This window comes from Heterodontus francisci, chromosome 15 (genome assembly GCF_036365525.1).
Source record: "Heterodontus francisci isolate sHetFra1 chromosome 15, sHetFra1.hap1, whole genome shotgun sequence".
Lineage (NCBI taxonomy): Eukaryota > Metazoa > Chordata > Chondrichthyes > Heterodontiformes > Heterodontidae > Heterodontus > Heterodontus francisci.
In genome coordinates, this window is record NC_090385.1 from 26,569,592 (window position 1) to 26,592,776 (window position 23,185).

General features: G+C 43.0%; 1 protein-coding gene across 1 annotated transcript; it reads right to left on the reverse strand.

Moving 5' to 3' along the window:
- Window positions 1–1,870: 1,870 nt before the first annotated feature.
- Window positions 1,871–22,779, reverse strand: wnt11f2 (wnt 11, family member 2). Its single transcript, XM_068047926.1, has 5 exons — window positions 22,706–22,779; window positions 22,134–22,366; window positions 8,669–8,946; window positions 3,129–3,421; window positions 1,871–2,045 (listed from the first exon to the last, which is right to left on the reverse strand). The coding sequence occupies exons 1-5, from the start codon at window positions 22,777–22,779 to the stop codon at window positions 1,871–1,873; spliced, it is 1,053 nt and encodes a 350-aa protein (XP_067904027.1).
- Window positions 22,780–23,185: the final 406 nt, after the last annotated feature.

Genomic DNA, 23,185 nt, shown 5'->3' on the forward strand with positions numbered 1-23,185 from the left:
AGGTGGGGAGGCGGTTGTTGTTCAGGGAAGGGGGGGGGGGGGGTTTGTGAGGGGAGCCTCCGTGGGCCACAGAGTGGCCAAACAGGAGGTCCCTCACCCACCATCCTGAGATGCAAGGAGGCCGCCAGCTTTTACTGGGCGGTCTTCCCATGTGGCCGATGGCCCCCGCAGCTGATAGAATACTAAAAAGGCTTCAATTGGCCTCTGAGCAGGACGGCTGTTCTCGACCTTACCCACCCCTGAATTGCAGGGAGTCAGGAAGGTGACGGGCACTCCACGATTCTATGGCCCCACCTACCTCCCAGCCTGCATCCAAGGGCAGAATTCAATTCTGCCCATAGTTTCACAAACATCGATGTGATAATGACCAGGCAAACTTATTTTCAGGTATCAGTTGAGGGATGAATATTGGCCAGGTCACCAGGGAGAAGTCTGCTGCTCTTCTTCAAAAAAGAGTGGAATCCTTCACATCTACCTTGTAGAAACTACAACCAGCTGAATGAGAGACAAGAGTGCTGCCACTTAGTAATGGCTGATGATCTGTTGATACCTGCCATCTGGGTTCCTCAAGGAGCTAAAAGGGATAAATTGCAAATAGGTAAGGATTATGCTTAAATGATCCCTGGCAACTTATAGGAGGGACTGACACCTGCATTCTTGGTTGCAAAAGCCTCAGGGCAGATGAATGATTATGGAATTAACTATCCCAGAATAGTGGAATCCTGCGATTGAGAACACAGTTCTATGGCTCATGATAGGGTTGAAGTAGTGAGGTAAACAGGAAAAATTACCTCCATAACTTAACAAAGTATTATCCCACTCACATCTCCTTGAAAATGACTATCAAAGAACTTTAGACCAGTAAAAATGTTTTATTTAGCAAAATAAATAATAAGCAAACATAAAACAAAAACACAAAGTGGAGGTACTAGCTGATTGTTCCAAAATTATGAAAGTGACAGAATGGTACAATGTGTACATTAGAACTGTGCTCACCAAAACTTCGATATTCCAGCCTAAGTAATATATTTGCCTGCCCTCTCCCAATACCACCCCCCCCAAAAAAAACAACTCTATAAATAGTAACTGCCAAGTACTTGGCAACACTGAAAGATTTACAAAAAAAGTCCTTTTCCAATTGAATTATATCTGTCAGTGGTAGGATGGCACATTTATTGCACATTGTATTAAGCTCCAGCACATAGGAATTTGTCATCTTATAATGGCTTTAAAATAACACTCCCAACAAGGTGGAATGTCTATTGTATTGCTTGAGATCTGTTGGGCTGCATTATACTTTCAGCATTTCAGTGTTAAGGATTCAGAATGGATGGTCCATCTCAACGCCACATTTGCTCCCTCAATGTTGTAAAGTGTGCCCTGTGAATGTTTCCCAGGGTAAGCAGCACTTCTCTTGGCTTTGTGCTTTTATTCACCATTCTCTTTCTCTTCAACAATCAATCATTGTTGATCGCAGCTCTCCTCTTTTTCAATGCCATTCTCTTTCCTCAAAATCACTGGCATTCAACCTGCCAAACATTTAAGCTGTCCTTAAGGCCACTGAACATAGCAAAGGAACAAAAGTATCTTTATGATAAATGAAGATGTGTCCATTTGTCATTCTTTTGAAGATAATTTGCAGAGTCTGTTCTCTCGGCTCTTTGATTTTGTCTTTTCTCTGCTCTTCTTTTCTTTCAATATGGAGGTTTATTTCAATTCTGCTCATTTTCCCAGTAGTATCCATGGAATATTGGTCTTTTTCGGCAACCAGTCCCCAGGCTTTTTAAATCATCCCTATGGTTTATGTCCTCAGATACTGCAATTTAGTCTAGTGCTATGATGCCATTTTGTACAGTAAGGTCCTTGGCAGTTACTTACACAGATACCTTTCTGCAGTCCTTTCACACCTTTTGCAGGTTACATAGCAGCACCAATGATACTTGCAGCTGCACCTTTCTATAATCGTCTCTGTGTATGCATTGTATCCCCGACCACAGCACATCAGGTTACAGCTGTTGCTGCTCACAGAAGTCTTGTTGCACTGTCTGTAGGTAAAGCAAATAAAGGAAGATCAGTTAAAGATCACTTCAAGCAACAGAAAGTACTAGATTTACCAGAGTACATCCACTGAATAGAATGACAGTGCTGCCTGGTATACAATAGTCTCCGGCAATGTGTGATCCCAAATTAATAACTGGCAAAAACCCCATATGAAGGGCACAGCACCAGACAGATCCCAGGTCTGTGTTGTTATCAGAATTTAGGTGGAACACTGCAATTAGTCGCAGTGACCCTTAACTATTAAGGAGATCAGCCAGGTTTCACACTCCTGGTCCCTGTTAAATAAAAAATAAAAATAAAAAAGTAAAGAGAGTTAAGCTCAGCTGTGATCCCCTCTATATTCAAATTGGTTCTACATTTGACAAATCTTAAATACCAGACATGAGCTTTATACCTGATATGCCAGTAGTGCCAAAAACAAATGTTGTTGAAAGACACAAGCTGCATCTGTCACATGGGCATCAGGGGGTGATAAAGTATATTTTGCCATCTTTCTCCCCCAGTGTTTCCTATTCTTCGGTTTCTCTTTGTAATCCCTATGTTTGTAAAATTTGTGATTGTTATCACAAATAACTAAGTTTTTAGTGAAGGAAAGCAACAGCAGACAACTACATGGTGTTTGCTCTCCTATCATTAGCATTGGAGCGTAACCTTGCTCTTAAAAGTATAGGCCCATATAAAGGTTTTACAATTCTTGTGATGGCTGTCAAAATCCCAATCAGTAGAGATCTCCTGTTCTATTCTAATGAGAGGAAAGAAGAGAAATACTGGCGCAGTACTGGTAGAAGATTGTGACCTTCAGAAAGGAGGGTAAGATATACTGAAACTTCTGCCCAAAAATGGATCAGTTGATAAACTGTTGATTCTCACCATCTAAACTCACACATGAGGAATGGTCGCTGGACAAAGACCTGGAGGGCAGATGGCCTCTGTGGAATTGCATCAGGACTGAATCCCCATGTAGTCAGGAGAGGAATAAATCCAACACATATAGTATAATAGATAATGAAAAAATACAGAAAATGAAATTAAGACAATGCAAGAACCACAGTTGGCCTGGTCCCTACCTCTCATGAGTGCCATAGGAGCCTTGCTTTTCACTACTTGTGCAGTAGTCAGGTGAGCCCACCAGGTAAATCAGCTCACTCTCCCTAACTGGTCTTATGTCAAGCTCTTTAGGCACCAGCTGTTTCCTTGTGCCAACATAACGGTGAATCACTCTGGTGGCTGCCAGGTATTTTGACTTCAGGTTCACAGCAATCTTGTTTAGTTCCTGTAATCCCTTCCAGCAGGTTTTTACAGAACATGAGCCAGAAACACCGTGGCACTTGCACTTGGTTTCCAATGAATCAATCAAGGTCTGGTAAGAGAGAATACTTGTGAGCAAGGGTAAGTAAAGATGTAATTCTTTGCCTGCACATAATACAAGGGCTACTACTGCATTGGGTGAGGAGATTTACTCAAGTATGGAATAATAAAAGGCTCATTGATCCCAGACTGTGCACATGTCATCCAGCCTCTACTTCACCTATTTAATCTCCCCAGGTAAAGTTCTACATAAACCTTCCTGTTCGCTAAACGCTACTAAGCATATCCATCAATCCTTACAACTCCACTATATAACCTTCAACTGGGCTCCAGACAACATTCTCTCTCTCCCTACTCCTTCCCTGGCCCCAGCAGCAGAGGAATCTTTATGCCATGTGGATATTTGATCATCTCAGATACAGGAAAGCTCATTTTCAGACAAAGCTATTAACCTACTCAAATATCCACGATAACACAAAATCACAAGTCAGGTTTGGATGAAGGTTCAGATAATGAAAGCCCTTCAGCTTAATCTCTCTAGAATACAAACCCAATGTTTTCTGCAGGGAAGAGTATATTTGCTGCAGTGTGGACTTTTAGAGACATAGTGCAATGCTTTCAATGCTAAGGTTTAATGTCATGTTTTTAAATGTAAAACATTTTTAAGGTAGCATGGCAATTGATGTGACAATTCCATTGTCATCCACATTCTCTACTGTTTCACTAAATTAAATTCTGATATTTTAATCAATCTCAGATGATTCATTATTTCTCAGTGACAGTATAATTGGAGATCTGGTCAGAGGTCTCTTGTCAACGCTTCTTTTGGACTAGAAATATCCCATAATGGCCCACATGCTGTGATTTCTGATTTATCTTCTCTTGATATGTTCTAAGCTTCTGAAGTTTCCTCCCCATGAAAGTATAGCTAAGGTCTGGTACTCAATAATTTGTAATGGGTGGATTGAGTTACACTTTCAGGAGTGGGGCTATCCCAGGTACACTATATATGCTCAGTATGTAGAGATGCTTTGGGTATATTGTAAGTGGAACCATTCTGTATACTCTCAATAGGTCGAGTTGCCCTATGTATTCTACATACGAACATACGAATTAGGAGCAGGAGTAGGCCACTCGGCCCCTTGAGCTTGCTTCGTCATTCAGTAAGGTCATGGCTGATCTGATTGGAACCTCGACTCCACATTCTCGCCTAACCCCCGATAACCGTTGACCCCATTGCTTATATACCTCCGACAACCTTTTGACACCATTGCTTATCAAGAATCTATCTACCTCTGCTTTAAAAATATTTAAAGAATCTGCTTCCACTGCCTTTTGAGGAACAGAGTTCCAAAGACTCCTGACTGAGAAAAAATTTCTCCTCATCTCGGTCTTAAATGGGCGACCCCTTATTTTTAAAGTGACCCCTAGTTCTAGATTCTCTCACAAGGGGAAACATCCTTTCCACATCCTCAGAATCAAGTCACCACTTACTCTTCTAAACTCCAGCAGATACAAGCTGAGCCTGTCCAACCTTTCCTCATAAGACAATCCATCCTGATTGCTGCAGTGTTCCAGTGAACATCAACGCAAGCTCGAGGAACAGCATCTCATCTACCGATTAGGCACACTACAGCCTGCCGGACTGAACATTGAGTTCAATAATTTCAGAGCATGACAGCCCCCCATTTCACTTTCATTTTTAGTTGTTTTTTGTTTTTTCTTCTTTTTTTCTTTTTTTACATTTTTACAACCTTTTTTTTGCATTTATTTCATTTCATCTTAGTTTGTTCAGTTTGCTTACCCACTGGTTTTTTTCATGTTTGCACTTGCTGCTGTTCAATATTCAGTCCGTTAACATCTTTTCTGTACTAATGCTTTGTCTTTCAACACACCATTAACATATTGTTTGCCTTTGCTCTATGACCTTTTGGTCAGCTATGTGGCCTTGTCCAATCTACACCTTCACCTTTGTTATCTCTTGCCCCACCCCCACCTCACTTGCTTATAACCTGTGACATTGTTAATATTTGTCAGTTCCGAAGAAGGATCACTGACCCGAAACGTTAACTCTGCTTCTCTTTTCACAGATGCTGCCAGACCTGCTGAGTGGTTCCAGTATTTCTTGTTTTTATTTCCGATTTCCTGCATTTGCAGTATTTTGCTTTTGTTTTTATTCCAGTTAATAGTCTGTTAAACCTTCTCTGTATTGCCTCCAATGCATTTACATCCTTCCATAAATAAGGAGAACAGTACTGTACACAGTACCCCAGATGTGGTCTGACCAATGCCCTGTATAACTGAAGCATAATCTCCCTACTTTTGTATTCAGTTCCCCTCGCAATAAACGATAACATTCTATTCACTTTCCTAATTACTTGATCTACCTGCATACTAACCTTTTGTGATTCATGCACTAGGACACTCAGATTCCTCTGCATTTCAGAGCTCTGCAATCTCTCGCCATTTGAATAATATGCTTCTTTTTTATTCTTCCTGCCAAAATGGACAATTTCACATTTTCCCAATAATACTCCATTTGCCAGATCTTTTCCCACTTATAGCCTCCTTATGTCCTCTTCAAAACTTACTTTCCTACCTATCTTTGGGCTGGATTTTACGTTGAGCAGACGGGAGCTGGCCACCGACATAAAAGTCGGTGGCAAACCTGCTTCCGCCTTGCCTGGGGATCTGTCCCGCATTTTACAGGTCCCCAGGCTTTAATTGCTCTGAGGAGGGACTTCCAGCCGCTTGAGATGGAAGTCCCGCCTCATTGAGCTGCTGGCCAATCAGTGGGCTGGCAGCTTAGTCCCAGCAGCACCACCAGGAACGGTGGCCACTGCTGGGAGTGCAGCCCAGCTGACCGCAGAGGAAGACATGGAGCTGGGATTTAAGGTGAGTTTTGGTTGCCTCGCCGGGTATAATTGGTCGGGCCCCGGAGAGGCAAGGGTGATCGTTTGGGGGGCGGGGTGGGGGAAGAGGGGCGTGTTGGGTCCTGGGGTTGGTTTGGGAAGCTGGGGTGGCCCTCCATTGGGCACCCTGTACCCGATTATCAGGACCCACACCCGGGGCACTGAGAAGCTGCCTGCTTTTCCCAGGCGGCTTTTCCCAGCTCCAGGATGCCCACATGCCACACATAAAATCCACGTGGAGGTGGGCAAAGGCCATTAAGTGGCAACATAGGGGTCTTTATTGGCCTGGGGCGTGAATCTGTCCTAAGGATATTTCTTACTGCCTTCTGAACTCCTCCACCCTACATATATTTCAACTCATCCAAACCTCTACTGCTCATATCATGTGTGACATCATGTCCTGCTCCCCTACTAGCCCTGTCTTCAAGCTCCATTGGCTCGCATCACATCTAATGTGTTGTCCTATTCTATAAATCCCTTTGTAAATTCTTAAATGCCCTGCCTACCACTTTGACCACCTCTAATCTACATGCCCTTGCTCTTCCAACTTGTGTCTCCATGCATCTACCCACTTTTTCCATTCCACCTTCAGGGACAGAGGATTCTGCCAACTGCCCAAATACTCTTGAAACCTCCCCTCCCCGCAATCTTGACACATCTCTACCCTCCTTCAAAACCTTTTCAAAATCCGCATCTCCAAATGATCAGTTACCTCCCCAACTCTTCAATTTTAATCAATTAAGCAGTTTGGGACATATCACTAATATATCAAATGCACCATATAAATACATGTTGCTGTATTAGTGGAGTCGTCCTGGTGACATTGTACTCTCAGTATATGCAGCACTCCTGAATAGCTTTTACTCTGTATATGGAGCTGTGCCAGTTGTACTCTATGGCCTGGATTTTGCAGTAATAATGACGGTGAAACTCGCCATTCACCACCATTACTCCTCTGAAACATCAGCAACGTCTGGAGTTTTCATATGCACAGCTCAATTTGGGAATCCAGACGTTGACATCAGTGATTCTATGCTAAAATAAAAGCAAAATACTGCGGATGCTGGAAATCTGAAACAAAAACAAGAAATGCTGGATTCACTCAGCAGGTCTGGCCCAACCCCCACCTCACTTGTTTATAATCTGTGACTTTTCTAATATTTGTCAGTTCCGAAGAAGGGTCACTGACCCGAAACGTTAACTCTGCTTCTCTTTCCACAGATGCTGCCAGACCTGCTGAGTGAATCCAGCATTTCTTGTTTTTGTTTCAGTGATTCTATGCTTCTTCACAGGGTGTGTAGTTCAGGTCCCCCCAGCCTGAAATCAATTAGAAATCACTGAACTGATGAGAACTTACACTCTTACTCTTGTTGTAAAAGCCCTTGAAAAAAAAGTTACACCTTGTTGAAAAAAGTGAAACTGAGTTTTTAATCAGTCTACCAAGTTCATAGATACTGCTAAACAGCCTCACTGGCCCTGAAAGAGTAATTTTATATTTGTTGAATGCCAAATTTCTCCATTATATTAAGAAATTCCACATGTTTTTAATTTTAAGTTTGTGATAGTTTAGCTTCTAGCTTAATCTCATGTGCATGTCCTAATCATTTATTTCACTATCTGTAAAATTTTAAAATTACAAGTGAAGGGATTCAGTGGTTTTTACTTCTTGATTTGTTGTCTGTGAGAATACTTCAATGTAATTGAGAGCTTACCCTGCTTGATGACATCACTGTTGCTGGATGCCTGGAGATCCCTTTGACATGGCGCCAGATTCAGCCCGTCTTCAAGAAAGGGGAAATCTGCGCTATTGAGATTGCTAAATCTTTGTGGACAGCTTTCTTTGAGGTCAGCGGAAAGCACAAAATCCAGGCCTATACCTTGTTCTGCTTATACTTACTCATTGGTGTAGCTGCTCTGGTTATTCTGCATGCACTCAGTATATGGAGCTGCTCTAAGTGTACGGTAAACTATCATTGGGGAGAGCTGACACGTTACACACACTGCACACTTGGCTCTGGACTGAGGGAAGCTTCCTTATTTATAGCTCAAACTCATGGCTGGAGCAGAGCTTCCTAGTTGTGGTGTATGCCCTCAGCAGTGAATTGAGTGGCGGTGCCATGGTTGCACTGTGTAGTTGGAAAGATTGTCTATGCCATGGGATGAGAATGAAGTAGGTAGAATGACAGCATTTACTGTTCCAGTGTGCTAGTAAATTTGGCCTTGAGGTGCAAGTTGACACCAATGTGAAACTAGGTGTTGAAGTGAGACTTGCTTCCACTGATATAGAACACATAACTCAGCATGAATATTAGACACAGTCTTTGAGGTGCAGCGTTATCATGGAATATGATGCAGGAAGAAAACACTTCAGTCTGTCAGACATTTACCTGTCTGCCAACATCATTGTTGTGCTTATTCATCAGCCTGTTTGCCTGTGTTCCAGCTCTGCTGCCTTTCATTGGTGCATCTGCAAAAACAGCGCCAAGCTGCAGCCCATAGCGGAGGTTGTCCCCACAACCCCCCCACCTGAAGTCAGGCCCGGGAACCTCTGCTGGAATAAGACCACAGGAGCAGCTTGGCAACTCGCCAGAGGCACAGAACTGAGCAATGGAGTGACTGAGTGCAGCAGACGAGAGAGCGTACACGAAGGATGATTCTCTCGTTCCTGCAATGCATTCAAAAGAAAACAAATAATAGAGACATGAAGACCATAGTCAAGCCTCACATAGTGAAGACTACTAGTTATTAAATGCTATTATATGTGTAACCTTCAGATGAGACATTAAACCTGTCTGCCCTCTTAGGTGGACGTAAAAGATTGCATGGCACTATTTTGAAGAAGAGCAGGGAAGTTCTCCCCAGTGTCCTGGTCAATATTTATTCCTCAATCGCTAACAGCACCAAAACTGATTATCTGGTCATTATCACATTGCTGTTTGAGGGAGTTTGCTGTGTGAAAATTGACTGTTCTGTTTCCTACATTACAACTCGTGACTACACTTCAAAAATACTGTTTGGCTGTGAAACATTTTGGAACATCCTGAGCCTGTGAAAGGTGCTATATAAATGCAAGGTCTTTTTTCTTAAAACTCCTTTAAACTTGTTTTTATTGACATCCACCAACTCCTGAATTTTTCAGGTTTGTTACATAAGTGAAAAATAATTACTGCCCATTTCTCAACTTAGAATGCCCTCTCCTCACAATGGAACCCCCAAATACGTGCAGGTCACACCAGTGATGGTCATCACCTACATTGTGTGAACATTTGTGTGTGAAGATGCTACTAGCTATATACACTGATTTGATTGAAAAAGGAAAATGATAAACCACATTTTACCTGAGCCTTGTGGGTTATAGATCTTCAGCTTTTTCCCCACTGTCAATCCTCCAAATGATCAATAGCTATAAACAGGTAGTCCTCCAGATAGACTGGGCCTGCGCCTCACCAATACTCCCCTCTAACACTGGCAAAAACAGCAATTACCCTCAAAAAATGCAAAGAAACTCATTCCAAACTCCATTAGATCATAATTACTCAAGTCAATAGTGTTAACTGTACAAATTCCTGAAAAGAATTAAAAAGTGTTGTTTTATCATTTGCAGTTCAAAGTTATTTGCTAATTTCCTGAATGATTATCATAGTGTAATCTCAATATTTTAGCTTTCATGTAAGTCGCGGGATTGATTGCACAGTTCTCTTGCCTGCGCTGCTCATTCCTCATTGATATTTCTGATGTGTTCACATTTAGTTAATCAAAGATGTGATTAGTATCTAAACAGATTAAGCCTATCCCAATGTTCTTGCCCTACATGATGCCTCTGAGGCCACACCCTCAAGTATGGTATTTCCTTCTTACACTTGATGCATTTATTCATTTGGGAAGTGAGTTTTGGATCTTATCTTAATGCAGCTGGGGAAATTATTTCAAAAGGAAAAGTGGGTAAATGATGTTTGCTTACTGGAGAGATTAGTTTTATTTGTGAAAACATTTATTTTCATTGTTTTTCAAAAGTTCTGCCAAACATATCCCAAGTGCAAGGAGTAGAGGATTTATTTCTTCTATTAAAATACATTGCTTGTTATATGGCATTATGCCCCTGTCCTTATAAAACAGTGTTATCAAATACAATGAGCAATACCATGAAAGATCCAGCAGTATTCATAAAGATTATACACAAGAAAGAATTGAACAAGAGCACATTGACCTTGCCTTGCTATGAATCAGTTACAGGAGTTGCACAGCCATGGATCAAATGCCAATATTAATGATAATATTTTTGTGATTAAACGTTTCACAAGTTCAAGCTTTTTTAAAATTCATTCATGGGATGTGGGTGTCACTGGCCAGGCCAGCCTTTATTGCCCATCCCTAATTGCTCTTGAGAAGGTGGTGGTGAGCTGCCTTCTTGAACCGCTGCAGTCCATGTGGGGTAGGTACACCCACAGTGCTGTTAGGAAGGGAGTTCCAGGATTTTGACCCAGCAACAATGAAGGAATGGCGATATAGTTTCCAAGTCAGGATGGTGTGTGGTTTGGAGGGGAATTTGCAGGTGGTGGTGTTCCCATGCACTTGCTGCCCTTGTCCTTCTAGTTGGTAGAGGTCGCGGGTTTGGAAGGTGCTGTCTAAGGAGGCTTGGCGAGTTGCTACAGTGCATCTTGTATATGGTACTCACTGCTGCCACTGTGAGTCGGTGGTGGAGGGAGTGAATGTTTGTGGATGGGGTGCCAATCAATTGGGCTGCTTTGTCCTGGATGGTGTTGAGCTTCTTGAGTGTTGCTGGAGCTGCACCCATCCAGGCAAGTGGAGAGTATTCCATCACACTCCTGACTTGTGCCTTGTAGATGGTGGACAGGCTTTGGGGAGTCAGGAGGTGAATTACTCGCTGCAGGATTCCTAGCCTCTGACCTGCTCTTGTAGCCACGATATTTATATGGCTACTCCAGTTCAGTTTCTGGTCAATGGTAGCCCCTAGGATGGTGATAGTGGGGGATTCAGCAATGGTAATGCCATTGAATATCAAGGGGAGATGGTTAGATTCTCTCTTGTTGGAGATGGTCATTGCCGGGCACTTGTGTGGCGCAAACGTTACTTGCTGCTTATCAGTCCAAGCCTGGATATTGTCCAAGTCTTGCTGCATTTCTACTTGGACTGCTTCGGTATCTGAGGAGTTGCGAATGGTGCTGAACATTGTGCAATCATCAGCGAACATCCCCACTTCTGACCTTATGATTGAAGGAAGGTCATTGATGAGGCAGCTGAAGGTGGTTGGGCCTAGGACACTACCCTGAGGAGCTCCTGCAGTGATGTCCTGGAGCTCAGATGATTGACCTCCAACAACCACAACCATCTTCCTTTGCACTAGGTATGACTCCAAACAGTGGAGAGTATGCCCCCTGATTCCCATTGACTTCAGTTTTGCTAGGGCTCCTTGATGCCATACTCGATCAAATGCTGCCTTTATGTCAAGGGCAGTCACTCTCACCTCACCTCTTGAGTTGCGCTCTTTTGTCCATGTTTGAACCAAGGCTGTAATGAGGTCAGGAGCTGAGTGGCCCTGGCGGAACCCAAACTGAACGTCACTGAGCAGGTTAGTGCTAAGCAAGTGCTGCTTGATGGCACTGTTGATGACACCTTCCATCACTTTCCTGATGATTGAGAGTAGCTGATTGGGCGGTAATTGGCCGGTTTGGACTTGTCCTGCTTTTTGTGTACAGGTTTTACCTGGGTAATTTTCCACATTGCAGGGTAGATGCCAGTGTTTTAGCTGCACTGGAACAGCTTGGCTAAGGGTGCAGCAAGTTCTGGAGCACAGGTCTTCAGTACTATTGCTGGAATATTGTCTGGGCCCATAGCCTTTGCAGTATCCAGTGCCTTCAGTCGTTTCTTGATATCACGCGGAGTTAATCGAATTTGCTGAGGTCTGGCATCTGTGATGCTGGGGACTTCAGAAGGAGGCCGAGATGGATCATCAACTCGGCACTTTTGGCTGAAGATTGTTGCAAATGCTTCAGCCTTACCTTTCACACTGATGTGCTGGGCTCACCCATCATTCAGGATGGGGATATTTGTGGAGCCACCTCCTCCAGTTAGTTGTTTAATTGTCCACCGCCATTCATGGCTGGATGTGGCAGAACTGCAGAGCTTAGATCTGATCCGTTGGTTATGGGATAGCTTAGCTCTGTCTATCGCATGCTGCTTACGCAGTCTGGCACGCAAATAGTCCTGTGTTGTAGCTTCACCAGGTTGACACCTCATTGAGGTACGCCTGGTGCTGCTCCTGGCATGCTCTCCTGCACTCTTCATTGAACCAGTGTTGGTCTCCTGGCTTGATGGTAATGGTAGAGTGGGGGATATGCTGGGCCATGAGGTTACAGATTGTGGTTGAGTACAATTCTGCTGCTGCTGATGGCCCACAGCGCTTCGTGGATGCCCAGTTTTGCATTGCTAGATCTGTTCAAAATCTATTCCATTTAACATGGTGGTAGTGCCACACAACACGATGGAGGGTTTCCTCAATGTGAAGGCGGGACTTCGTCTCCACAAGGACTGTGTGGTGGTCACTCCTACCAATACTGTCCTGGACAGATGCATCGGCGGCAGGCAGATTGGTGGGGGTGAGGTCAAGTATGTTTTTCCCTCTTGTTGGTTCCCTCACCACTGCTGTATACCCAGTCTAGCAGCTATGTCCTTTAGGACTCGGCTAGCTCGGTCAGTAGTGGTGCTACCGAACCACTCTTGGTGACGGACATTGAAGTCCCCCACCCAGAGTACATTCTGTGCCCTTGCCACCCTCAGTGCTTCCTCCAACATGGAGGAGTACATACTCATCAGATGAAGGAGGGCAGTAAGTAATAATCAGGAGGAGGTTTCCTTGCCCATGTTTGGCCTGATGCCATGAGCCTTCATGGGATCTGGAATCGATGTTGAGGTCTCCCGGGACAACTCCCTCCTGACTGTATACCACTGTGCCGCCACCTCTGCTGGGTCTGTCCTGCTGGTGGTACAGGACATACCAGGAGATGGTGATGGCAGTGTCCAGGACATTGTCTGTCAGGTATGATTCTGTGAGTATGACTATGTCAGGCTGTTGCTTGACTAGTCTGTGGGACAACTCCCCCAACTTTGGCACAAGCCCCCAGATGTTAGTAAGGAGGACTTTGCAGGGTCGACAGGGCTGGGTTTGCCATTGTCATTTCCAGTGCCGAGGTCGATGCTGGGTGGTCCGTCCAGTTTCATTATTTTTTATTGACTTTGTAGCAGTTAGATGCAACTGAGTGGCTTGCTAGGCCATTTCAGAGGGCATGTAAGAGTCAACCACTTTGCTGTGGGTCTGGAGTCACATGTAGGCCAGACCAGGTAAGGACAGCAGATTTCCTTCCCTAAAGGACATTAGTGAACCAGATGGGTTTTTACAACAATGGACAATGGTTTCATGGCCATCATTAGACTAGCTTTTAATTCCAGATTTATTATTTGAATTCAAATTCCACCTTCTGCTGTGGTGGGATTTGAACCCATGTTTACTGTTAAAAATATCCATCGCCAAGGAGATTTTTAGATATCTGATATTTCTTAAAATTAGAAACACATTTAAATTGATAACCAGAAAAAAAAATGGGTTCAATCAATCAAGGTTGGAAGTTGCACAAATCCTTAATGAGCCGCATGGAGCTCCAGAACCGTAGGTTGCAGATCCCTGGCATAAATCATAAAATGGTAGTGTGTTTACAATACACCAAAGCAATCAAAGGGTGCAAGCTATCGATCAGAGCAAAGGCTGAGGGGATCAGCTGAACCCAAAGATTGTATGGCTGTCAATAATCAACTCCTGGACATCCAGCTTTCTCTTACATTGAAATACTTTCTTTTCTTTCCTGCTGCTTTATCGTGATTGTGGATTGATCCCTCAATATAGGACCTCATGGAAAAATTGAGTCTCTGGCTTAGGACGTCACAGGACAACAGTTCAATTTGGCTGGTGAATTAGGGAGAAATTCATTATCCTCTTTATAGTATGACTTTGTAATTCAGTTGTTCGTAACAATGGCCTCTCAGTCCTGGTATATATAATTGATAAAACTTATTGCTGTCGGCAAATCCCAAACTAAAGCAGGCATACTTTAGAAAGTTGCTTCAACGCAGTTGAAATGGACTTGCAGTGCAATGCTATGATATTGGTACAGTTCTGACTCTTAACTCAAGAGGTTTGATTTTAATCTATGTAGGAATTTTAACAAGTGTAGAAAGTACCAGAGTGAGCTGAAAATATATTTTAAAAATTTGCATTTATGCTGTGACTTTCATGTATCAAAATAGCACAAGGTGTTTTATAGGGCAAGTGCAGTCAGCAAACAAAGTTGGAAAAACTTATAAAATGTGTCTAAAATAAAGCATGGTATAAAGTGTAAGGTTCAAGGAGGCTCTGTAGAGAGGCAGTGAAACCAAGGGATTTTGGGAAGGAAATTCCAAACTACAGAGGTATGATGACTGAAAGCTCTACTGCACATGGTGATACAAAGAGAACTGGAATGCTAAATGTGATGAAACTAGGAACTGCACTCTAGGTTGTAGGGCTGGAGAAGTTGACAGAAGTGGAGCAATGCCATAGAGGCATTTTAAGATGAGGACAATGATTTGAAAGTGAACGAATTGCAGGGACAGAGTGATGCAGCTTCTTGAAATCTGCATGTAATATTTCACAGAATATTCACCATCCACAACAATCTATTTATGATTAAATGAAGAAACTCTCCCTTTTAAAACTCTTTGACAGGACGTTCACAAGAGTATTTTAGGGGTGATCAATTGAATCTCGCAACCCAATTCTGGGTCAACTGCACAGTGATTTTGATAAAACCAGACAGCAAGAACAAAAGTCTGCTCTTTGATTGTTGCCCTTTTAAAAATCCTGTGCACAGGCACAGTTGAGCACGTTTCCCATTATGCTCATGCATGACTAAGACCACTTCACTCATGCACCCTTTGTTTTAAATGCCCTGTCTTATTCCAGCTTTGCAGAGTGTAAAAGGTTGCCACCCTTTTGTTTTATTTAAAACAACATCCATTCACTGACAGACAATACAATAAAAGACATTACTCAGAGAAATATGAGGTGACTCAAATGTGATTCTAAGGCAATAGTAGGTGCACAGATGCAGTGTTACTAATCTGTGTTTAGGTAGAAACAGGTCATTGTAATTTTAGCTTTGACCTTAAAAATAAATATTTGGCTTGCATTTATATAATATAGAATCATGGAATAGTACAGCACAAAGGAGGTCATAAAGCCCATGGAGTCTATGCCAGCCCTTTTGAACAGCAATCTAGTCTCTTTCCCAAAATCCCTGCAATATTGCAATATTTTTTCTTTCATATATTTATCCAATTCCCTTTTGAAGGCTACTATTGAATCTAAATCCACCACCCTAACAGGTGGTGCATTCCAAATCCTAACCACTCATTGCATAAAAATGTTTTTCCTCATGTCACCTCTGGTTCTTTTGCCAATCACCTTTAATCTGTGCCCTCTGGTATTGACCCTTCAACCACTGGAAACAGTTTTATCTTTATTTCCTTCATCAAAACCCTTCATGATATTAAACATCTCTATCAAACCTCCCCCTAGCCTCTCTGCTCTGAGAATAACCCAAGATTCTTCAGTCTATCCACATAACTGCAAACCCTCATCCCTGGAACCATTCTAGTAAATCTCTTCTGTACCCACTCTAAGCCTTCACTTCCTTCCTAAATTGTGGTGCCCAGAATTGGGCACAATACTCCAGCTGGGGTTGAACTAGGTTTTATATATATTTAGCATACTGTAAGTCATTATTTATAAAGCCCAGGATCCCATATGCTTTGTTAGCCTGTCCTGACACCTTAAAAATTTTGAGCACAAACACCCCCAGGTTTCTTCCTTCTTGTACTCTGCTTTAAAATTGTACCATTTAGCTTGTATTGTCTCTCCTCATTCTTCTTACCAAAATGTATCACCTCACACTTTTCTGTGCTAACTTGCATCTGCCATGAGTCCATCCATTTCACCAGTCTGTCTATGTCTTCTTTAAGTCGATTACCATCTTCATTGTTTACTACACTTCCAAATTCCCTGTCATCTGCAAATTTTGAAAAATGTGCCCCCAGGTCATTAATATAGATCAAAAACAGCAGTACTGAACCCTAGGGAGCAACACTGTATAACTCCCTCTAATCCGAAATACAGTCGTTCACCACAGCTATCTGTTTTCTATTCCTTAGCCAATTTTGTATTTATGCTGCCTCTTTTATCCCATGAGCTTCAATTTTGCTAACAAACCTAAATGCATCTTATCACATTCTAGGACTAGCACTAAATGAAGACTCACTCTTCAATGAAGTACCCTACTGGCTGGTCACCTATCCTCCACCCTTTGTAAACTTCAATCTAGAATTCTGCTGCTCCTCCTGTCTCTCGCCATCACCCCATGCTCACTGATCTAGATTGGTTCCCAGTTCCCCAATACCTCAGATTTAAAATTTTCACCTTTGTATTTAAATTCCTTCATGGCCTCACCCCTTCCTATCTCTATAACATCATCAAGTCCTACAATACCCTTTTAAATCTCCATTCCTCTTGGGCATCACCCCAACCCTGGGCATCACCCCAACCCTTTGTCCCACCATTGGTAGCCATGCCTTTAGCTTCCTAGACCCCATGCTCCAAAATTCCCTGTGTCAGTTCCTCTTCCTCTCTATCTCACTCTCCATAAAACCTACCTTTCTGACCAAACTTGTGGTCATCCCTCCTAATATCTCCATCTTTGGCTCAACATTCAGTTTTTTGATTAGGCCTCTGTGAAGTGCCTTCAGACATGATTCCATGTTAAAGCTGATATATAAATGCAAGTTGCGAGTGCTGCATTTTTAAGAAAGATTTGCATTTATATAGCGCCTTAATGACAACCAGGCATCGCAAAGCACTTCACAGCCAATGAACTTTTTCTGAATTGTAGCCACTGTTGTAATGAAGGAAATGCAGCAGCCAATTTGTGCACAGCAAACTCCCAAAAACAGCGATATGAAAAATGACCAGATAATCTGTTTTTCTGATGTTGATTGAGGGATAAATATTGGCCAGGACACCGGGGAAAACTCCCCTGCTCTTTTTCAAAATAGTGCCATGGGATCTTTTACGTCCACCTGAGGGGCAGAAAGGGTCTCGGTTTAACTTCTCATCCAAAAGATAGTACCTCCACCTGTGCAGCACTTCCTCAGTGCTGCACTGGGGTGTCAGCCTTGATTTTTGCACTTAATCCCTGGGGCTGAATTTTTAAAGCTTGCCGCCGATCTCGGTGAGCTTGAAAAGAGGTGTGCACACGAGCGACATGTGCGCTGTGGAACCATCGCGATATTTCACGTGGTGGCTTATTAACATGGAAGGGGCGGAACCCCCACCCCTGATGACGTAGAGGGGGCAGCCGTTCCGTCCCCGGCAGCAGCGTCCGGCGCCACCGCGCAGATGCCATTTTTAAAGGGCTTCAAGCCCTTCAGTGTGAATCACAATTTAAGGTAATTCTGTCAAAAAAAAGAAATAAACCTGAATTCCTTCTCCCACGCCCCCACCAATGAGGAATCAATATGCAAATTGCCCTCTTGTCCCCCCAAAAAATTCTCAGTTATCAACCTTTCCCCCCGAACTTTATTAACTTTGACCCTCAACCCCTTCCCACCACCCGCCTTGAGAACTTCCTCCTCCCCCTTCCCCACTAGTGTTACACCTCGGATCTCCGAAAGGAGATCCAAACATAGGAACACAGCAGCAGGAGTAGGCCACTCAGCCCATCGAGCCTGCTCCGCCATTCAATACGATCATGGCTGATCATCCACTTCAATGCCTTTTCCCCCAAACTATCCTCATATCCCCTTGCGTCATTTGTATTTAGAAATCTGTCAATCTCTGCTTTAAACGTACTCAATGACTGAGCTTCCACAGTCCTCTGGGTAGAGAATTCCAAAGATTCACAACCCTCTGAGTAAAGAAATTTCTCCTCATCTCTGTCCTAAGAGGCTCCCCCCTTACTTTGAAATTGTGTTCCCTGGTTCTAGACTCCCCAACCAGGGGAAACATCTTACCTGCATCTACCCTGTCTATCCCTTTAAGTATTTTGTAGGTTCTAATGCGATCACCTCTCATTCTTCGAAACGCTAGAGAATACAGGCCCAGTTTCCCCAATCTCTCTTCATAAGACAGTGCCACCATCCCGGGAACAAGTCTGGTGAACCTTTGTTGCAGTCCCTCTATGACAATAATATCCTTCCTAAGATAAAGGGACCAAAACTGCACACAGTACTCCAGGTGCGGTCTAACCAAGGTTCGATACAATTGAAGCAAGACTTCACTACTCCAGTACTCAAATCCTCTTGCTAACATACCATTAGCCTTCTTAATTGCTTGCTGCACCTGCATGTTAGCTTTCAATAACTTATTGACAAAGACACCCAGATCATTTTATATATCTACACTTTCTAATCTCTTACCATTTAAGAAATACTCTGCACATCTATTCCTCCGAACAAAGTGGATAACCTCACATTTTTCCACATTATATTCCATTTGCCACGTTCTTGCCCACTTACTAAGTCGGTCCAAATCCCCTTGAAGCCACTTTGCATCTTCCTTACAACACACATTCGCACCTAGTTTTGTGTCATTAGCGAACTTGGAAATACTACATTTGGTCCCCACATCCAAATCATTGATATATATTGTGAACAGCTGGGGCCCAAGCATTGAATCCTGCGGTACCTCACTAGTCACAGCCTGCCAACACGAGCCTGACCCGTTTATTCCTACTCTGTTTTCTGTCTGTTAACCAATCCTTAATCAATGCCAGTATATTACCTCCTATCCCATGTGCTTTAATTTTGCTAACCGATCTCCTGTGGGGGACTTTATCAAAAGCCTTCTGAAAATCCAAGTATACCACATCCACCAACTCCCCTTTATCAATTCTGTTAGTAACATCCTCAAAAAACTCAACAGGTTCATCAAACATGATTTCCCATTCATAAATCCATGTTGACTATGCCCAATCAGATCATTATTATGCAAGTGTCCATTTATCTCATCTTTTAGAATAGATTCTAGCATTTTCCCAATGACGGATGTAAGGCTAACAGGTCTGTAATTACCTGTTTTCTCTCCCTCCCTTCTTAAATAGTGGGGTGACATTTGTGACCTTCCAATCTGCAGGAATCGTTCCAGAATCTATAGAATTTTGGAAGATGATCACCAATGCATCCATTATCTCCATTGCTACCTTTTTCAACACTCTGGGATTTAGAATATCAGGTCCTGGGGACTGATCAACCTTCAGCCCCATTAATTTCTCCAATACAACCTTCTTACTAATACTAATTTCCTTCAATTCCCCATTCTCCCTACTTCCTTGGATCTCTAATTCTGGGAGATTTTGTGTATCTTCCTCAGTGAAGACAGACACAAAGTAATCATTTAGCTTCTGTGCCATTTCTCTATTCCCCATCATAAATTCTTCTGACTCTGCCTGTAATGGACCCACATTTGTCTTAACCAAACGTTTCCTTTTTAAGTACCTATAGAAGCTTTTACAGTCCGTTTTTATATTTTTTGCCAGCTTACATTCATATTCTATTCTCCCTTTCCTTATCAGTTCCTTCATCCTCCTTTGCTGTATTCTAAAATCCTCCCAATCCTCAGGTTTACTGCTATTTCTGGCAACTTTAAAGGCCTTTTCTTTTAATCTTATACAATCCTTAACTTCCTTTGTTATCCACGGTTGACTGCCGTTACTTTTGGGGTTTTTGTGCCTTGAAGGAATGTATAGTTGCTGGGAACTAAACTATGTAATATTTCTTTAAAAGACTATCGATTGCCTATGTACTGTCATACACTTTAACGTATTTTCCCAATCCACCTCAGCCATTTCGCCCCTCATACCCTCATTATTTCCATTGTTCAAATTTAACACCCTGGCTTCAAATTGAACTACCTCAGTTTCAAACATAATGTAAAATTCTGTCATATTATGGTCACTCATTCCTAAAGGTTCTTTTACAACAAGATTATTAATTAGCTCTTTCTTATCACATATTATTAGATCTAAAATAGCCTGTTTTATAGTCAGTGCCTTAACATACTGCTCAAGAAAACCATCCCTAACACACTCCAGAAACCCGTCCTCCACAGCATTAGGTTTACCCAGTCTATATGCAGATTGAAGTCACTCATAATTACTGTACTACCCATGCTACATGCTTCTCTAATCTCCTGATTAATACCATGCCCCACACTACCACTACTGTTGGGTGGCCTATAAACAACTCCTACCAATGTTTGCTATCCCTTGCTGTTTCTTAGCTCCACCCAAACAGATTCCACATTTTGTTCTTCCGATCGTAGATCCTCCCTTACTAATGTACTGATCCCATCCTTTATTATCAGCGCAACACCACCTCCTTTTCCTTTTTGCCTGTCCTTCTGAAGATGCGGGAGTTCTAGCAATCAGTCAGAATATCGGCTTTGGACAGCCGTTGCTACAAGGTAAGTCATTAGGCATTCATTTAAATTTAATTAACATATTTAAATTACATCTCAGTCACCATGCAGCAGGGAGGCTGCCATGAGGCCTCGCCACCGGCGGTAATATTTGTGGGGCCTTCCCAGCATCGAGGCCCTTTGCGGGCCTCTCCCGGAGGTAATTTGCGGGTCCCCTCCGCGACGACCTCCGACGTGGGGGGGCTGGTAAAATTCAGCCCAAGTGGGACTTAACCCCCACAACTGTGTGACTCAGAGGCAATAGAGCACTAACAACTGAGCCACAGCTGACACAGGAGCTGCTGTACTTTGGATGTGGTGTTAAACTCAAGGTCCTATCTGTTCATGCAGATGTTTAAGTGCCTCAGGGGGCACTATCTGGAAAGCTGTCCCACTGCCATGGCCAATACTCTTCCCTCAACCAACACACCATCAAAAAAGTATTAGATTTTCATCAAATTTGCTGTATGTTGGAGCTGGTCATGCACAATTGGCTGCTGTATTCCTGCATTTCAAAATGAATTATTTGATTAGGAGGTTCTTTGAGTTCCTGAGGATATAAGGCACGAGATGAATGCAAGTATTAGTCCCATTGATAGAGAGAGAGGAATGATGGCCAGGACTGTGGGGGAACACCCTGCTCTTTTGTAAAACATGCCAAAGGATGTTTAACCTGCCAGGTGTCAGCCTTGGCTCAGTGGTAATAGGCTCACATCTTTGTCAGAAGGTTGTGGGTTCAAAGCCTCACTGCAAAGACATGAGTACATATTCTATCTAGGCTGGCATTCCTGTGCAGCAGAGATGCTATCTTTTGGTTGAGATGTCAAACTGAGGCCTTGTCTGCCCCTTCAGGCGGATCCCATGCCATTATTCAAAGAGCAGGGGTGGCTCCCAGTGACTCGGCCAAAATTTACCCCTCAACCAACATCACTGAAACAGAGTATCTCATTGCTGTTTGAGAGAGCCTGCTGTGTGAAAATTGGCTGGTGTTTCCTACATTTCAACATTGACTACATTTCAAAAAGTACTTCATTGGCTACAAAGCGTTTGGGGACGTCCGGAGGTGTGAAAGACGCTATATAAATGCATATTTTTTCCGTTTCCTAAACCTTAGTTCCATTTTATGGCTGGAGGGAGGACCGTATCTCTTAACAATGAGGCAACCCTCTTCATACTGAAGCTAGATGTCAACATAGTCCCGATATGGCGATTCAAACCTTTAACCTTTTTTTTTAATGGGAGGCCTGTATGTTAAATCTCTTATTGATGAAGTATCAGGAAGAAATGTGCATTACCTCTGCTCAAGTCTGGATTGAAGTGGGGTGCTAAGTGGATGGAGGAGCAGTTCCATCTCATGTCTGCCATGGTTTTCTGGCAGACCAGACGTGTCTGCTTGGCCGCGAAGACGATGCTGTGCATGAGCTCCAGGTTCCTCCGGCAGAGCTGCAGCTGCTCCGGGACCAAGCCAGCCAGTTTACAATGCTGAGTCTGGTTCCAGCCTAAAGCGGAGCCACTGACTGCGATAGCACTGTTAAACAGAACGGACGTATTACATGTTTGTGTGCGTATATGCTTAATTTCTGCTTCATTAGAACATTTGAGAAAGGACACATTCAGCAAAAGTGATTAACACAAGTTGTTAAAATCCCAATGAGGGGATGCAAATCAGCAGTCAAACTCAATGACTCTTTAGATCGTTTCAGGACTGGCAGTTATTATAAACAGCAGAAAACGCGATTCTTTTTTTTTAAATGCCCTGACTTCGTAATCTAACGGGAAAGTAATAAAAATCAGATGTTTATATTTTAAAATCTATTCCATTTGAAATGAAATAGCTGGAGCTGCGGGGACAGAAAGTTGTACTCACAGCCACTGGATAGCGTCAGACGGCCGCAACTGACAGATCAGCAGCAGAAAAATACCACAAACCCCAATCTCCATTTTCAATCTTCCCCAATAAGCAGCCAAGGTGACCACTGACAGCACTCCAGTACAAAGCTCGTCTGGCTGAGGGGCAAGACCTGAAATAAGATAAAGTTTGTCAATAAACTGGAGAAGCTGCCTAGCGCTTGCAGTGGGAAGCCTATCTTCAATAGGCTGCACAGACAACGCCGTGGGAAACCTTTTATCTCTCTTGTTGAAATGGCTGGGATGATGTGATCAATGTCACAAAGTGTCCAAATCAAAGATGAACCAGCCGCCAGAAATCCTTCCAAAGGACTCAGTCCGTGCTCAGATCTACAGCTGATTGATATAGCTGCAAAAAGTCCGCCTTGTAAAAGAGATACTTCGCTCTAATCTCAGATTTGAAGTTTCTCCTTTCTCTCGTCTTTCTTTTTTGCTTTGA